The sequence below is a fragment of the Lepisma saccharinum genome, chromosome 1 (genome assembly GCF_977018435.1).
Source record: "Lepisma saccharinum chromosome 1, izLepSacc3.1, whole genome shotgun sequence".
NCBI classification, from domain to species: Eukaryota; Metazoa; Arthropoda; class Insecta; order Zygentoma; family Lepismatidae; genus Lepisma; species Lepisma saccharinum.
The window spans coordinates 163362769-163380255 of record NC_139229.1 but is presented as its reverse complement, the minus strand read 5'-3'; the positions used below and the strand labels follow the sequence as shown (position 1 = coordinate 163380255).

Genomic DNA, 17487 nt, shown 5'->3' with positions numbered 1-17487 from the left:
AACCAGCCTTCGGAAATTTCGTCTTTAAAAGTAACTTAATTACAATTATTGTTACTTTTTTAAAAAAAAGTTTTGCTTTCAAATCAAGTTGTAATGAGAGAGTTGTTCCCACACGTAATATGGCTCGTTGCAGTTTCGCAATATATAATCTAACAATGGCTGTTCTATATTCGTCGTGTGTGACTAACAATTAGAATAAATTTCCATTAAAAAAATAAACAACCCTAAGCTTTGGAACAGTCTTGTCTGGTGATTAACAACGTTGGGCACATCGTGGGTCTCGTTACAAATGCTTTTCATTCTTGGTCTTTTCTCAAATACGTAAGGGTCCTAATAAATTGTGTACGTGTGGTATTTATCAGTCTCTTGCTAATGCTGTACAATTATTTACTAAGGATCTACTTCTTGTTTTGAGAAATTATTGTCCTCATGATTTGTTTCCTGTTGTTAGATTACTTTTGTCTTCATGAGTTATCTTTCCTTATTATACTTTGTTATGTTGTACAAACAAAGGAACTTCGTTCTCCGTCACGCCTCGATCGTATAAACGCGAATTAATAGATACAAAAATGTTTTTAAAAAATCGTTTTTGTGAGTTATACGTCTTTAGTTTATTTTAATAACTCTTGAAGGGGAGGCATGTGAAATGTGACGAAACGTTGAGTATTAAAAGACGAATAGTCACTGCAGGAAAAGAAACACAGTTTTACATCAGTTTTACTATAATTGAAGGGTCAGGGAAAAAACAGACAAGGCAACCTTGTTAAATTCCAGAAAAATGATTCTCTTGCAAAACGTTACTGAACATGTAAATGAAATGAAAAGGTACAAAAAACGGATGCTTTGATGAATGGAAGTGTCAAATGTATGAAATGAAATAAAGCATGTTGTAAAGTCCAGTACAACATCCATATGGCAGGAAATTACGCTACTACTTCGCTTACGACAGAAAACTGATTTGCCTGGTTTCTTCCCCCTGACCCTTCAATTGACTACACAAACAATCTGTAAAAATTTAAACTAAAGAGACATTTATGACATTAAATGACACACAAACCAATCAGCCACATATCCATTTCGTGAAAAGTACGGATGTGATCAATTAATGGGTACAGGCCTGTATGAGCATAGCGATGTAACGGTTCATTGGTACCGATCCGATATGTATGCAATTAGCATGTAACCTGGTGCATAATTCTGTCATTTTGTAACTATTTGTAAGAATATAAACACACAATTCACATGTCCTGGTTTGTAAAGTAATTATCTCAATATTCAGTTTCCTCCTCAACGGAAAAACAGATTACAGTCGCGTGGTTACATTCAGTTAAAGAGGTCAATGAACCGTTCAGGTCCTTCCGAGAACATTTTCAATTTTATATCGGATCGGCAGACTATCGGTTATTGGTATCGACAAAAATATCATCCCTAATATATAGTTTGATGGTGCAATATCTGGGAAATATGGTAGGTGCGCCAAAGTTTACCAGTCAATGCATATTATATGTCATAATAATAAGCAACGCATAAAAGTAAATTAGATTTAAGCGAAACTTGGGTTACGAACGTTCTCGATCACAACCATGGTGGAGGTGATGTGATCGGCACGGCACGACACTCGGAAATTGTTTCTCCGAAGATCACTTGCTCCGGGAGCCGAACTCTGATCATCCACGTGGCAGTCAGATGCTCTTCCGACTGGTAAGACTCTTAGTTTCATGTACTTTAGATTCTAATTTACAAAACGCTCCGATGAGAAGAGACTCTCGGACAATTAAGTCTCAGTACAACTTCTAAACTAGGGACGATGTAATTTGTAATCATGTGCTGCGTGGATGCATACACAAAGTATTTTTATGGTTTCTAAGATTCGCCCAATTTCCCCATCAATATAAACTTATATGATAAAATACAGTCTTTCGTGGGGTCGTATCGTCGAAACTAGGCGTCTAACAGGGAAGCTTTATTCATAAAAATGCTACCTTAATGTTTGATTGATTGAGTTGGTGTTTTAAGTTCACTTTATGCACAGTAAGGCTAATCAGAAATGGACCTACAGTTTAAAGTGAGATCCGAACCACTGTACAATGTGCCTGCATCGGCTATCGAACCCGGGGCCCCTTGATTACAAGGAGACGATGCTACCACTACGCCACCGGGGAGGCCCTCTGCCTTAATGACCTCTGTACACAATGAATGTTTGTAAGGTACGATGTTATATCAGTTGCTTATACTGTGTAGATCGATACTCGAAGGAAAACCAACCCTTCGAGATGAAACGAAAACGAGATATGCATTTTCAACTCCAGGCGAGACCGAGATACTGGCAAGTCTCGTCTAAGACCGTCCCTACTCTAAACACAGTGGTGAAGCGTAAACAAAATATCTGTGGAAAACACGCCTCACTGCAAAGACTTTCTAGTTATATTCCTCGCTTTCTAATTTCTAAGCTGGACCAGGCCCATAGCCAGAATTTTATTTCGGGGGGCCTCATCCCTTATCAAATGGCCGTCTCCAGATATATGTGTAGAGGGAGTCAGGCCATAGATAAAACTTGATTAGTACAAATAATAATGACAATAACAATTATTATTTTACAATAATAACTATTTTAAGTTATTAAAAATATACCAATTTCAATCCAAATTTATTGTTATTATTACATAAATGGAAATACTTTGCTACTCGATCCACAGTAGCAGTGAATATCTAACACAATTCTTGTCCATTATTTTTCTCATATTTTGTACAGTTAGTGTACTGAAAATCAGAGTTATTGTATTTTGTTATTAACTTTTAGTTCAAAAAAAGGCTTTAACAGTTAGTGGTAAATTTACCCATAAAGTTTATATTTTTTAACCTCTCACAAAGAAAACTATAAGTTTTGGAATCTGTGGGATCCATTTATTCTTTGGATTAAATGGTAGAATATAAAAATACGTATAACCTGGTTCCTCTATTATACACTTAAACTTTATTCGATGAAATGCAGTTTTTACTGTGGTTATAATTTTATTTCTGTTATTAACAATAACATTTAAATTAGAGATTTGTAGGATTTCGGGTGGGGCTTAGTCCCCTTAGCCCTCCCCTTGGCTACGTGCCTGCGCTGGACGTAGAAGCTCATCCGAACTGGATCTTCAGTTTAGTGTGGAGTATGAAGCTCTGAAATGTGAACTGTATGAGAGCAATTTTCTGAACATGATAATGAGGGAATAAAAAAGCTTTTTGAAAAAGTTACCATGCCAGTCAGTCGATATATCCCTATTCTAAATTCCCAAAATATGTAGAGTACTGGTTTTACTAGTCTTTCAAAAACATGCACACTAAAATACACAATGCACTATATGCACACTATATCAGGGAAAAGTACTTTTAAATAACTGACAAGCTAATTGGCATTATCTGATGGTGTGTATTGTGCATCCGTATTAATATCCTGTCTACTTTTTCCCCAGCGTCTTGAGGGTGGTCTTCCAGACCCGACAGTGAAGCCACGAACGCTTAGTGCCACTTGACAGGCGAACATCTCTTCTGACAAGTAGACAAATGGATCTTTTACTGGCGGACGTTCTGTTCGAAATCCAGAATATTCTGCCAAAAGACGCCGAAAGAGTTAATTGTTTTCAGACTTATTTTTGTCTGTGGGGCATCGGCTAGAATGAACACACGTCAAGTACGTAAAAATCATATTCTACAATGATGATTGAATTAACGCCTAATTCGTCGAAATACACAGACATGCATGCATATCATCAACACATATCATTCACACATGAATGTGTTTCACTTCACTAAACTTATTTGCACTTTTTACACAAGAAACATTTAATTAGATCTCTTACCGAGTATATTGAATGTTCGGTATGCTGTCTCGTCTCCAACGATTGTGGGTTCAGATCCTGACCAAGCCATAAGTGTTACATTGGTTTGCTCTTTCATATATTTAATTTAATCATCACTCGACCATATCTGCGAGATTAACGTAGAGGTAAGTAAGGGACGTTAAATAACCAAAATACGGATCTGGTCCTCTCCCCTTGTCGGAAACTACTTTCATGAAAGCATATCTTGTCGGTGCTGAAACACGGATATAACAGTAGTGACAAGACTTCGAAATAGACATATACCAATAGAATATTCTTGATGTTCATTTCCTGACAAAGGATTTTTTCTACAATAAATTACGTTTTTTCTCAAAACACACACCACCTGCCCTATCATTAGAAGTCTCCCATTGGCATCCACACGGATTTTTTTTTAAAAAAAAAGAATCGGTCGTATAACAACGAATACGCGACAAAACGTACCAGCGACAAAACATACCTACAACCTGGGCGGCTACCTGCGAAGGGTCTTCTAATGAGTCTTAAAATATTTGCGATGCGACAAAACGTACCACTTGATGGGACGGCATCAAAAAGCATTTACCGAAATTACGATTTTACGATTTTCTCTAGTTTTGCTAATTTCCATCACACTTTATTCAGGCTTTGGACAGTTCCACACTGTTATTGGAATTTCAGCGTTTTGCAACCAACTCTTCACAAAGTAATCAAAGAAAAGAGTTAGCTTCGCTGATTCTGGGGCTTGAGAGTGTATTTCCAGCCATCCATCATAAAACTTCCTCCGTTTTTAAGAAGGCCAGAGCGGCACACATGCGTATATGCACCTCCTAACCTAACCGAACCTAATCTAACTTAACCTAAGAGATCGAAGTCGTAATGACTAATGAGGTAAAACGAATAACCTAGCTGGCTGCTGGATAGCGCACCGTGTTGTAATGTCTGGCATGTCAAGGGCACATTCAAGCGTTTTCCTTGAAGTGGTACGTTTTGTCGCGGAGTAAATATTTTGAAGTTCTTAGTGGATCCTTCACAGGCAGCTGTTTATCTGAGTGGTACGTTTCGTCGCGAAAACCCAACTGGTACGTTTTGTCGGGACACCATAACAACAATTAACGTGTTTTGTAAGAATAATGACGTTCAGTCAAAATCAAACATGGATGCCTGTCAAAGTATAATTAAGAGCAATGTCGCACCATTTGAAGCGAATACTGAACGTTAAGTTCTGATCGCATTTTTGGTGGTAAATTAAATATTTTTACAATGTACCTCAGTCATCATTTTGTTGTGGTCATTAAAGTTCCCTATAAAAACAACAATATGCATGTGCTTCATAAATAATCTCATTATACACACACACATACCTTGAATCATCCAACATCCATCCCACCCAAAACGCTGTCGTTCCTCTTCCCTACTTCATGTGAAAAATACGACAGACCTTTGGGAACTTATTAAACCTCTAAATGCACCTATTATCTCGCAACATTTCATTTGCGTAATGACCAAATGAAATGCTCTCATAACCAGGTGTGCACAATTTGCAACCCGCTTTGAAATGTTGATCAGTTAATAATATGGTACGGTCGATTACACTAAATTTTCACGTAGACGCCAAGAGCTGTCACAAAATACATTTTCATTTCCAATTATGTTTAGAGGACATTTTTTTATTACTTCTGGGTCATGGTGAGAGGAGATAGATCAGAAACTAAAGCGGGTAGAAAATTAAAGGTTTGCGTAAATGGAGTATCACTCGTAATGAATTTCCCAAGAAACGTCCACGTGGTTCTCCTCAGGGGGAAGCAGCGTATATGTACATTAGAGCTAAACTGACACAGGTAAGTCCACGTCAACTTAGGCAGATATCCAAAAGGTTAGATATTTTGGAGAAAGCTTATGGGAAATCAGCGCGTCAAAAAGCTCTTTCGTTTTGCCCGCATCATTTAACCAGGCTATGCAAGTGCGAACGCAATATTGTTTGCGACCTCCATGGCACAGAGCGCTACGATGTCAGGGGTCCCGGGTTCGAATCCCGGCCTGAGAATTGGTCTTTCTTTGCGAAATCCCTTCATCAATTGCATCTTATCATCACTCATCCTCGTCGAGATTGGCCGAAAGTGGCAGCAAAACGAAACAAAACAAGCAAAATCAATCAATATTGTTGTGGGATACACCTAGGGGCAAGAAGTTCAGTTTTCTTCACGGGGCGAGAGGAGTCGATCGACAGGCAGACAGATCTATGCGCCCTGGCATCGGGCGGAAGCTAGAATTATGGAAACATAACTTCCTTATTTACCCTAGAAACATGTTAGTTAATGGAACTCCACAAAACACATAAACGGAAAGGAGGCAGACCAAAGAAGATAACGTCAAACCAAAAATGCTAAAATGTTTCAGTGAATAGTTAGAGGGGGAACGTTTTCATTCTCCATAAGAAAGACACGGGTGTCTAAACAACATCTAGCTCAATCGGCATAAGGATCTGTTTGCATCTGCCACACGATGTTTTTATTTTCAATAATCAAGCGCATTTCGAAAAATAATTAAATAAGCGTGCAGCTTCTGCGAAACTGTATCTCATGCCCTTAGGAAAGAAAAAGATAGGTATTTGGAAATTACAATTGTGGCTGCCCGAGAGAAGTAACAACAGATACAACTAGCACGATAAAGAAAATCTGAGCCGAAGGCAAAATAACAATGGAACTCTGCTTCAGAATTTTCAGATTCTGGAGGCCAACATGCAACTCTGCAATGCCCGACTTTCTGCAGTGCTATGTGCTCTAACTACTTGACCTTGCATGCGTGTCCTGTGGAACTAAAAGTTGCGTTGCGTTTAATTTTTCCTGAGTTCCGTTTCCCCGCCACTTCAAAAGATAATACTCAAACACCGACCCGACGTCTCTAAGTCAAATTAAGACGTCGAGTCTGCGTGTCCTACCTACTTCTCATCTTTTCGTGTGTCGCGGCAAAGCGAACAGTTCATCAATATGCAAAATGTCTTATCAGCAGGTCTAGCGTGACATTGAAACGTTTCATCACACTACTTTATTTCCGTGAAAGGAAGTGTAATTTTATGGTTTACTTTATGATTGTTCTAAGTAGAAAGATGTGGTTGGTTGATTGCAATAATTAACATTTCCTCTCTTTAGATGAATATATGTGCTTTCGTGTAAGAAATATAGCGCCTCGCTTACCAGTAACGTTATCTCCTTGTATCCTGAACTAACAGATGCATATTTCCTAAACATCCTGAGAAGAAAACCAGAAAAGAGAGGCGATGCAATTCAATGTGCTGACAATACGTCACACAATGAAAATCCACTTGTGACTTTGGTCTTCAAGCGTATTCTTGCGCCACGAAGTTTAGTTGTATTTGGTATTTTTTTTAATAGTTAACGTTGCAATTTCAATATCAGCATAAGTTTGAAGAAAGAAAGGGACAGAGTGAGAGAAGAAAGATTATCATTTCTTTTAAAAATATTGAATCCTGGACCGACAGCTTGTCTGAGGTTTCCCATGTTTTCCTCCACTAATACAGGATAATGTTGTGACGGTGCATTTAACGAAGAGCATGTACAATTCACACACTTCCTTGTCCATTTTCTTTTATCTCTACCGCGGTAAACCTGTTGTACAACGTTAATTATATCAAGTAACCAACATATTATTTTATAAATGAACAAGTGTAAAAAAAATATTGACTTTTTGTCCTAAATATACGTGTCGTTAAAGATACTTAAATTTGAAATTCAAAAAAATTCAAATGATTTATGAGACTCGGACTATTAGTAATACTATAATTGGAGACTCGTGTTACTTATAACTTGACCTTTCTGTGTACGAAGGGATAATGTTCCCCTCTCCCGTGAATAACTACAATTCAGACAGTAATATGGGTCTCCCCAATGGTGTAGTGGTAAAGCTGTCACCTTGTAACTAAAGGGTCCCGGGTTCCATTTCACGGTGGATCGGATTCAAATTGAAACTGCTAACTTCAGTTCCTAATAGCATACTGTCAAATAGCAGTTTCCAGTTCTCTTTTTTATATGTGGCAACTGTGATTTCAGTTGAGCGAAATTAACTGCAGCTGAAGAGGAACAGGCTTGTCTTCCAGAAGTTGTACAAAACTGATTAGTACCCAAAGTACGTCCCTTCAGAAGTGGTGAGAATTGGTTTTGAGTATTATTGACTAAGCAATATTATATCCACTGACGAATCAGTATCTACAGCAAACGTGGCGATGATTTTAACACGAAAAGGAGCATATTTCGTTAGAAGAGTAATTTGCAAATGCATTTTTTTTTAATTGAAGCAATTGAACAGAGTGAATATCTCGTCGCCGATAAAGAATTTTCACAGTAAATACGGTCATATTTTGACACCTCAAGCATTTTCTGGCTCGAAAAAAGTTTTCACCCTATTTTCCAGTAACCGTACAACCACAATCTCATTTCATCTTTTCAGGAAAGGTAAGACCTGATTTGCTGCGGTGGTCTGACAAAGGTAATTGTTTCTTTAACATCAAAGGCTGTACTTATAGGAGCCAGTGAACCTTATGATTGATATGAGCTATTCAGCGGAGGCGAGCTTTATGCTCTGCTCTCTTAAAAGGTCCCAGAGGGAAGTTATTTCATTTCGCTTTAACGTGAACAGTCACGATTTGCGCCATTGCCAGGACCACCTTTGTTGGTTTTAATGACCTGGAGAAGCATAAAATTTACCTCAGAATTGAGGCACGTGTTGCTATTTCTTTTCTCTCGACACTAGCCTCAAAAATGTCTCGAGAGCAGGCCTGGATTTAGGGAGAGGAGGGGTGACAAATTCAGCCCCGGGCTTCTATTCAGAAGAAAAAGTAGCTTTGAAAAGGCCCACAGAATGATAGAAACGAGATATTCGAAATGTGTTTAGAATGTTACGATAAATAACCACTTGGCATAAACTGGCCTAACAATTATAACTAATTTTATATGTACCGGGTGTCTACAAAAGAACTCCGGAGTTTCACATGAAATTTGAGACATGAGAAACAACAAAGTTAGCTTGCATTTACAGGCAACATAAGAGCATACATACATTGAAGTTGTTTTTTTTTGGACTTTAGTAAATTTAAGTGTGCGCTTACTTTTCGCACCCAAACACTACTCTATCTCTTTCCACGCGCACGCTAGCATGTCGGGAGTTACGGTTGCTGTGGCTGTGATTATTCTTTCTTGTACATGACGAAGGCCACGAATCTTCTCAGGGTACACCAAGTTGTTAACATATCCCCACATAAAAAAAATGAAGGGATGGAATGTCAATGTCGTGACGAAATGCAAATCTAACGCTGCAAAAGAACTTGAAGATTAAAATGTCTACTCCGAGGGGCCAACTAATGAAGCATTCATACATAACCAGAACCTTTCGAGTTCCTAAACATGCTCGAAAAATAGCATGCTTCCTCTACACATATAAATCTTCATATGTTCAAGAGCTGCTGAATTAAGCATCATTGCCATGATTTGTTATCAAGCAGCTTAGGTCTACTCGGTAGGATGTCTGGCCGCCACGAAGGAAGTCCGGGTTCGATTCCCGAGGTGGAAAATTTTGAGGCACTGTCCCTGTATGAATCGCCTCTTCACATAATCTTCACAAATGGCCGCGATTGTGAATATGTGGGTCCTCCACCTTTATATGCCTTCATGAAACGTACGGGTATTATGTTTTGTTGGACAGACATGTGATTAAAAACAGCGTTGGGAATTATTGTTGAAAGTAGCAGGCTTCGGCGAATAATGAATTTACTTTCTCGCAAGATGTCACTCTTACCGAAAAGTGGTGTAGAATATTTACAAGACTAAATATCTCACGTACATGAGTTGCGCATCGATAGCCTTGGTTGTACCGTTTGGAAGTCACCCCATAGTGCGAGATTGACACGTCAAATATTGGAAGTATTTGTTTTCGTCGGCATTTGCTTCCCCATGGTCTCCATATTCTCTACACCCAAGTTTCACCAAAATCCATTACTTCGAACACGCTCCAGAGGTCTCTGAGTAAGGCAACTTTAATCGTAGCCATCTGATAGTTGAAATATCTCCTTTTACTAAATTGCATCATTTGCAATTTTGATCAATTTTCAACGCTTTGGAAAAATGAAAGAAGTACATTATCTACCAAAAGACTTCAAACTACCACAAAGCATCATATCATACTGCATTGAAATATTGGTTAATTTAGTTGACCCTTGTTCTTAGAAAACATTTTTTAAAGTTTCGGAAAAAATGGTTTAAAAATGGGCGCAATGTGATGAAAAAAGATAAAGTTTAATTTAATGTACTGAGGGTACACTTTAATACCACCTCATACATCTTATAAAGGATGGTAGGTGGGTACACATTTCCATATAAGTTACCGATTGAAATACTGTATAACGTTATATGAATCTGATTTAGAACCGTGCTCCTCGAATTGATAAATGATATTTCCATTAACTAATTACTTCCACTATAAAACATTATTCATAACATAACGTATAATTGTAAATTTGAAAATTTTGTTGCATATTTTTCAGGAAATCTATTTTACTTCGGAACTACTAAATTTAGAAGGTTTGTTCTGAACTCACTTGACAGGTGATTGAGTGGGAATCATAGGGAAGAAGAAAATATTGAAAAATATCAAATTGAATAAGTATTTATATTTTTTTCTTATTTCATGTCACCTCTCTGCCAGTTTTGTCAAATCGCGGCGACGAAGATGAATCATGAAATGAAAAAGGATTGCTACAACAAAAATACAAAAAACGCACAATAACTTTGCGATTAATAGTTTATAAGCTTCCTGTTCTAACTCACGTCTGAAACCGCAAGTCTATCAGAGAAGAGAACTACATATAAGTTCGTGTGCCACGTTTAACAAGCTGATAATCTTTCTAGCTGAAAACGCTTGTTAAATGGCGTGCACATGGAAAAAGAACTCGCTCATTTGTTTTGATTTAGGTAAGATAAATGCACCTAACTCACTCCATATATCACTAGTAATGGCAGACGCACTCATCACGAGCTGTTGCGAAAACACGAATCGATCTGCCGAAAACGTATCGTTTTTTTTTCTGAAATAGGAATCTGGGAGATTATATATCAGAACAAATGAAAAACGAGGAACTCACACAACTCCGGTTTCGGATTTTTTAACGATATAATTCATTAGAGTACAAAACCAATAGTTTATTTTACGTGTGTAATTCTCTCCGTCGGTTTATCCCCGCTCCCTCTCTTCGTCCGGGCGAGTTGCGGATTAAAGCAATGTCCGAGAGAGCATTTTCCTCGAATGTAAAATGCATCTGTGGCATTGAATCTTAATTATCGTATAAAGTGCTTCAATAACGATTAAATAATTGTGCATAGGTGGCCGAGATAGGTCTACTAAATATGTTCCTCTTAGAAAATTTCACTACGTGCTCACTCTAACAACCAAAACCATAAGCAATGACGGAGAGGAATTTATAAGGTGCAAATATTTGAAGAGAACAAACCAAGACACAAACCTGGGTCGGTGGCAATGCTCTACCACTTAATTCACAACATCAGTAACGCCAATTCTTGATAAAGATCAGATTGTAAAGCGCTGGTGGGGAATTATAATGGTTGCTGTTGCTGAGTGAATACAAAGCACTAAAACCCACGGGGTGGGCCAAAAGACACGATCGAATATTGTTATAATATTATTACTATGAAAAGAAAGCAAGATAATCAATTCAGGAAACAGTATTGAACTGAACAAGATACATTAAAGAGTGAAATAAGATCAGACTCCCTGTAATACCACACAACGTGACTTTTCACTGCAGCACTCTGACGAACCTCTATCGGAAAAAGCTGATTCCTAACAATAGTATTCTAATTGACTGAACTCTATCGAAAAAAGAGACGAATTATTACCATACAATCTATGCGAGGAGGATAAACTTTTTACGTCAATTTCGCCTGCGAATAATACGTTCTTGCGCTATCCGGTAGTGACTTTTGGCCCACGGCGTAGAAGGACGAAAAGGTATTTGTGAGAAAGCATTATTAAGTGTAATCGTGTGTTTGAATGAAAATAGCAGTCAAAACGATACGTTCTAATTTTTTATTTGTTTATTTATAAGCAAAACAGAACAAACAATCATGCTAAACATGCGGATCACATTGTCAGAGATAAATCACCCCAGTCAGGGATGAAGAACACTTTATTGTAAGTATTGGGGGAAATCTGTGTCATTCCACTTCCTTATTTGCAATTATCCATCAAATTGCTGTGCACTAATAATGCTATACAATGCTATTCGTCTTGTCCTTTTTATTATTAGAAAGACACTCATACGGAATATTTAGCCACTTTTTTTTGCATCTGAGTGGATGTGTGATAATTGTGTGTATCACAATAGCTACTAATAGCAATATGAGTTTCACCCTTTTCATGTATCCATCAATCTCTTTAATTTTTTTTTTTAAAAAGTGTTAATAAATCTCCAGTGTGCTTGTATGTGTTTAACGTCGCTTTTCTTCTACTTTCGGCTAATAGTGACGATGAGGATGAAATGCTGATTAGATGAAAAGGATGGATGAATGGACAAACACAAAGGGATAGGACAAAGAACAAAACCTCCTACAAAGGATTATTCTGACGGAGTAGATGTAAGAAGCTCGTTTGCCTGCAAGAAATTACTTTGCAATATGTACTTCTGTGGCCTTCATGGTGCCCCCCCCCCACCTCCTCCAAATCACGAAAGTATACAAACATGCTCTCTTCAAACGTATCTAGCTTAATAATCAACTTTAAAAAAAAGGGTTCCACTTGCAACATATTCATACTCTCTTGTACAATGTTTTCTTTTTTCAACGACAGTATTTCTGTGTGAATGAGTAGGTAATTTTAAAAAAAATACTTCATTTGTAACATGATTGTAACGTGATTGTTGTAAGGTAATTATTCACGTACTTTCTCTCTCTTCCAGATCTCGACAAATCGGTGCAATACATTTCTAGAAGACATCAAGATATCCTCTCTATGTTCTGGTAAGTGCACCTGTACATTTCTAAGTCTTTATTCGCCCGTACATGAACAGCAGGGATTTAATGTAGTTTCACCGTTCACTTTGCTTCTTCCGCTTGGCATTATACAATAGCTGTAACGTTGGCAACAATCTTATATCTTAGAACTTACTTGTATCGTTATGATTCATTCTCTTTGTGAATTAGAACTCTCTGATACGATGAATGCTTCTTTCATTTGTGACTGGAGCTCAGTTTTTCTTTTCTCGTCACACTAGCTGTAAAATGAAAAAAAAAATACATACTAGGTGATGGTCCTCCGAAAAGCAATTGATTGGATCCAAAAATGGTTTGCAGAATGTTGGTCATTGTCCACCACGTATGCCTACTTCCCGTCTTGTGAAAGAGGACATCGAATGGCGCCTGTTAGTGAGAAACTAATACTCGAAATACTGAATCCAAATTGGAATCTCTTGTTTTAACTTTCCTGGGAAAGTTCCATTCCTAAAATTTCAAGTCTCCGCCATCCATATCAGATAATCAGAATGAAACTGAGGCTGAATAGGAACTTCAAAAAGTAAGATAAGTCTGCTTTGCTTCTCTTTACAATAAAAATTCCACACAAATATTACAAGCAAATTCACAAAATAAGGGCAAATTTTCCAAAACAGATTCAATTAGATACACCTTCTTGGAAGTATGTCATTCATCATACTAAAAGTATTCATAAATCTTGTACAAACATATTGAAAACATGGCAAATTAAGCTTAGTACTGCAATATATAGGAGACAGCTTCCTAAATATATCTGGTTTAAATGAACTTTTCTGTAAAGCCACCTCGAGCTACGGGCGCCATGTTGAAAAAATGTCATCCAGTACACGGTTATTAGGAAAGAGAGATACAATAGTCTGGCTTTTATTTGGTTATTGTAACATTATTTTCAAGATAGATACGAAACAAACAAATTACGAATTCTTGGCACGAAATAAGAACATGGTTCTTCATATTTCGCATCCTCCATAGTCCGTCCCACCCCACTTCGTCTTCGAATCAACCGAAAAGGACGGTGGGGATCTGCAGTGTCCTCGCTTGATGCAGAGGTCACCGCCGTCCTAAAAGCAGAGTCTGACCCCTTTCGGCACTCGGGATTTGACGTAAACTGAAGGTGACGTCCAGTCCCTTCTTCTCCCACTCGGAGATCTCCACTCGGGACGTGTCAGGACCCTTGCAAGAAAGGATGTATCATTTCCCAAACGCTAGAACCTGGTGCCTGAGCGACGGGTCTCGCTCTGTCTCTCTCCTTCTCTAATGGAAACAACTTCTGGCTTTGTCGAAAGCCCGTACGCACCGTCGCAATCAATCAAACGAGCCACCACAAAGGCGACTCCCTCGGCCGTCATCAATTACTCCGAATGCATTCTGCAGGCGCTCAACAAGATATTCACGTTTCCTTCTGGAACTCCCTATCTTGAGAAGACGAAGATTTATTGTTCCTAGACGAATCCTTTGAATGAGTCTTCGTTTAGCGTCCTCTGGACCAACTTCCCACAGGAATTAGTTCCCCTTTCTGATGGTGCAGTGGTTGGATCTTGAATCTCTAAGCGCCCTTACAAACTGCTTCTCTCCAGAACTACCCTTCCCTTAGATAGAGTTGTCTTTACACCTAGGCAAGAAGCCCGAGTCAGTATTCATTCTTCTTTAGTCAGGGAAGTTGTGGGATTATTAAAAATGATGGTAACTACGAGGGCTGTTCAATAAATAAGGTAACAAGACCTGCTACCTGAATGACAGATATTTCTACCTTACCTACTAAACAACCCTCGTATTTTCGTAAGCAGTAGAAGCATCGCTTCTCGACAAAAAAAGGAACGCATTTTGCATCAGCAAAATCAGCTCAATTTCTATTTGATCCAGCAAGTAAGTTTTCTACGGCGGAGTAAATAGTCTGAAGCATTACTCAAAGTGGCACGTAACAACCTGACTGTCCAAGTTTTATTAATAGCTCGGAAACTTCGCGAGGTACAAAGTTAAAAATGTATCGAGTGAAAGGTCTCTCAAGCATTTTGTTTGAAGTCTACTTTATGCACAGATAGGCTAATCAAGACTGGACCGAACAACTATGTGGCTCCGATAAAATAGTCGTAAGGGTGTTCGTAATTACGAGAAAGCAATAGATGTATGGTGTTATTTTCTAATACGATAAAAAAATATTTAAGTGTACAATATCTCTGATTGCAAAGCCAGAGATTTCATGTTCATATCTACGCCAGAATGAATCTTCTGATACATCGTCGTTATCAACGTAACTATGTTTGTATGTTCTATAGTATTTCGAAGCACCCGACGCAGGATGTATATGAGGAGAAACTTTTCTCTTGTAGCGCAAGAAGACTTGTGTTTGAAACTCAATAGTGGGCAAGTCTATCTCGTAAGATGTGTGTTGTCTATCTCCTGACGTAGTGTGTGCACGGAAAAGAGATGTTTTATTTTCCAGAGTTTACACATTAGAGATAACTCCTAGGATTTAAAACCAAGATTCTCTCGCACCAGGATCAGTAAAGGTAACACTGCCCTGTGAGGTTCTACAATATGGTTCTCATTTAATTCGCTGCTTGAAGGAAACAGCAGGATGTATTTGAAAATAACTTGTGGTTGAAAAATTTTGTAATTTCAATCAGGGTTCCCCCTCAACCTGACAAAACAATTTTTAAAAAGTTTTCCAGGTATGTTTAAATGAGTGTCCAGAGCATTTTGTATTGTTTTTTACTGACTTCAACTCGGTTTACGATATGTGTTTGAAGTACTCGTTCCAGTTGGGGGGAAAAGCTACATTGTAAAATTTTTACATCCGTTCTAGCAAATTAGTGTATTTAAATATATGAAAAATGCATATTCACCGCAAATGGCACAGCAATATTTAATATCCTCTAACTTTTCCAGGATTTTGCATTATTCTCTATATTAATCTCTAATATTTTCATGACTTTTTAAGTTACAGGTTGATTTCTAGGACTTTTCCAGAAACCTGTACGTGTTCCCTTCCGTTTTTCATTTTCTGGCGAAAGTAACCGCAACTGAGTTCTTGAAAAGAGGGGGAAGAAAGAGTGGAAACCTGAACCTTCAACATATGCAGTCAGTGGAACCTAAAAGGGTACAAAGAAAAATAGCGCAAGTCTAATTAATAACTTGTTTTTTACGGCTTGGTATAAGGTTTAAAACGTTTGTGTGCACTATCATACCTTGATACGTAAACCCAAAGTTAGGTAATGCCCAGCACATGAACAGTCTTTTTGAGCCTCAGAAGGAAGAAAAGTTGGAAAATTTGAGCTGTGAAAAAGATGATAAAAATAAATTAGAAGAACAAATCCGGCAATAAGAAAGTTCATGAGAAGGATTGTGAAAGAAGAGCACAAATGGAACCCATTCTTAGATTAGATTCTTGGATGGAAGTAATTTAAAGAACTCAGGAAGAGCAAAAATACTTACTTGACAGTATGAGGAAAGGAAGCGAAGACGTTTCTATGAGATATGGTCATAGCTTCGGTTGCTCATTTGCTAGCTGGTTAAAATTTACAACGTGGAAGTTGTTTTGGTTAACAGTTGCCCTGTTATTGAGCATAATAGTTCCTCCTTAGCAGTGGCGTTCCCATGGACAGCGTACCCTTGAGTTCAGTTTTCGTTTTTAAAAAGAGGATAGGGTGAGGGAAAATGACAGTACAGGGCTGGTTAGTAAAACGCCTGAAACTTTCCAGACGAAATTCCTGCCACTAGTATTGAGATGAGTGAATTATTTAACTCCCCTTGGAGCTATAGTCTACCCCCACGGTTAGGGATCATAATCATCAATATTACAAAGTGCTGTAAATTCTTTACGCCAACTGCTCTTCCATCAACGATATTTCTTGGAAAGTGAAGAGAAAGCTATTCGCAGTCCTTTCGACATCGTAAAGGAACACCGAAGAACCACTGTGGAGGGCCTGAAGACTTCTTTGAGCCGTTTTTGGAGATGTTTTAATTTCTGCTCCAATAACAGCTCCAAATCAGAGTTACCAACCCCTCCATTGATAACTCACTAAATTTTCACACGGTACACAGACAGTGTGATTTCATTCTTTAAAACGAACATAGTTTTAGTGCTGAGCTGGAATAATAGACCAGAGTAACACTAACCATGGGAAATATTTTGATGTATTTGTCATTTATTGCATCCGATAATATTAATGTACAAATGTTTAATAGATCGATAATAATCAAAGTGCAGATGCTCTTCAGTATGGAACTAAACGTTTCTCAGTTGCGGTGAAGTATAAAAAATTGAGCTTTTGTTCGAAGTCCACTTCATGCACAGATATACTGACCTGGAGTGGACCTACAGTTTAAAGTGGGATCCGAACCACTATGGATCCTCCACCGGGAATCAAACCCGGAACCCCTTGTTTAAGAGGCGACGCCACTAGGCCACCAGAGAGGCCCCTGTATATATGTATATATATATATATATATATATATATATATATATATATATATATATTAAATGTCATATGTAAATCAAGTTTTCGCCAAATACTGAATGCAACTCACGTGCGAATCTAACTACATCTGGATATGAGGGTGTAATT

The 17487-nt window shown here is 38.0% G+C and overlaps 2 protein-coding genes and 1 long non-coding RNA gene across 6 annotated transcripts in view; 2 read left to right on the top strand and 1 right to left on the bottom strand.

Moving 5' to 3' along the window:
• The window catches only part of LOC145986842 (uncharacterized), a 42954-nt gene extending 39436 nt beyond the window's left edge, over positions 1-3518 (top strand). Inside the window, exon 2 of the mRNA XM_083121318.1 lies at positions 3459-3518. Coding sequence (XP_082977444.1) covers positions 3459-3518 — 60 coding nt within the window. The remainder of the gene's footprint in view (positions 1-3458) is intronic.
• The window catches only part of LOC146003493 (uncharacterized), a 319461-nt gene that overhangs the window by 62235 nt on the left and 239739 nt on the right, over positions 1-17487 (bottom strand). The window lies entirely within an intron of this gene.
• Positions 1-17487, top strand: part of GluClalpha (glycine receptor alpha 1) — a 214783-nt gene that overhangs the window by 129793 nt on the left and 67503 nt on the right. For all 4 annotated transcript variants that reach the window (XM_083141753.1, XM_083141769.1, XM_083141761.1 and 1 more), the window contains exon 3: positions 12829-12889. The gene's annotated coding sequence lies outside the window, so the exon portion shown is untranslated. The remainder of the gene's footprint in view (positions 1-12828; positions 12890-17487) is intronic.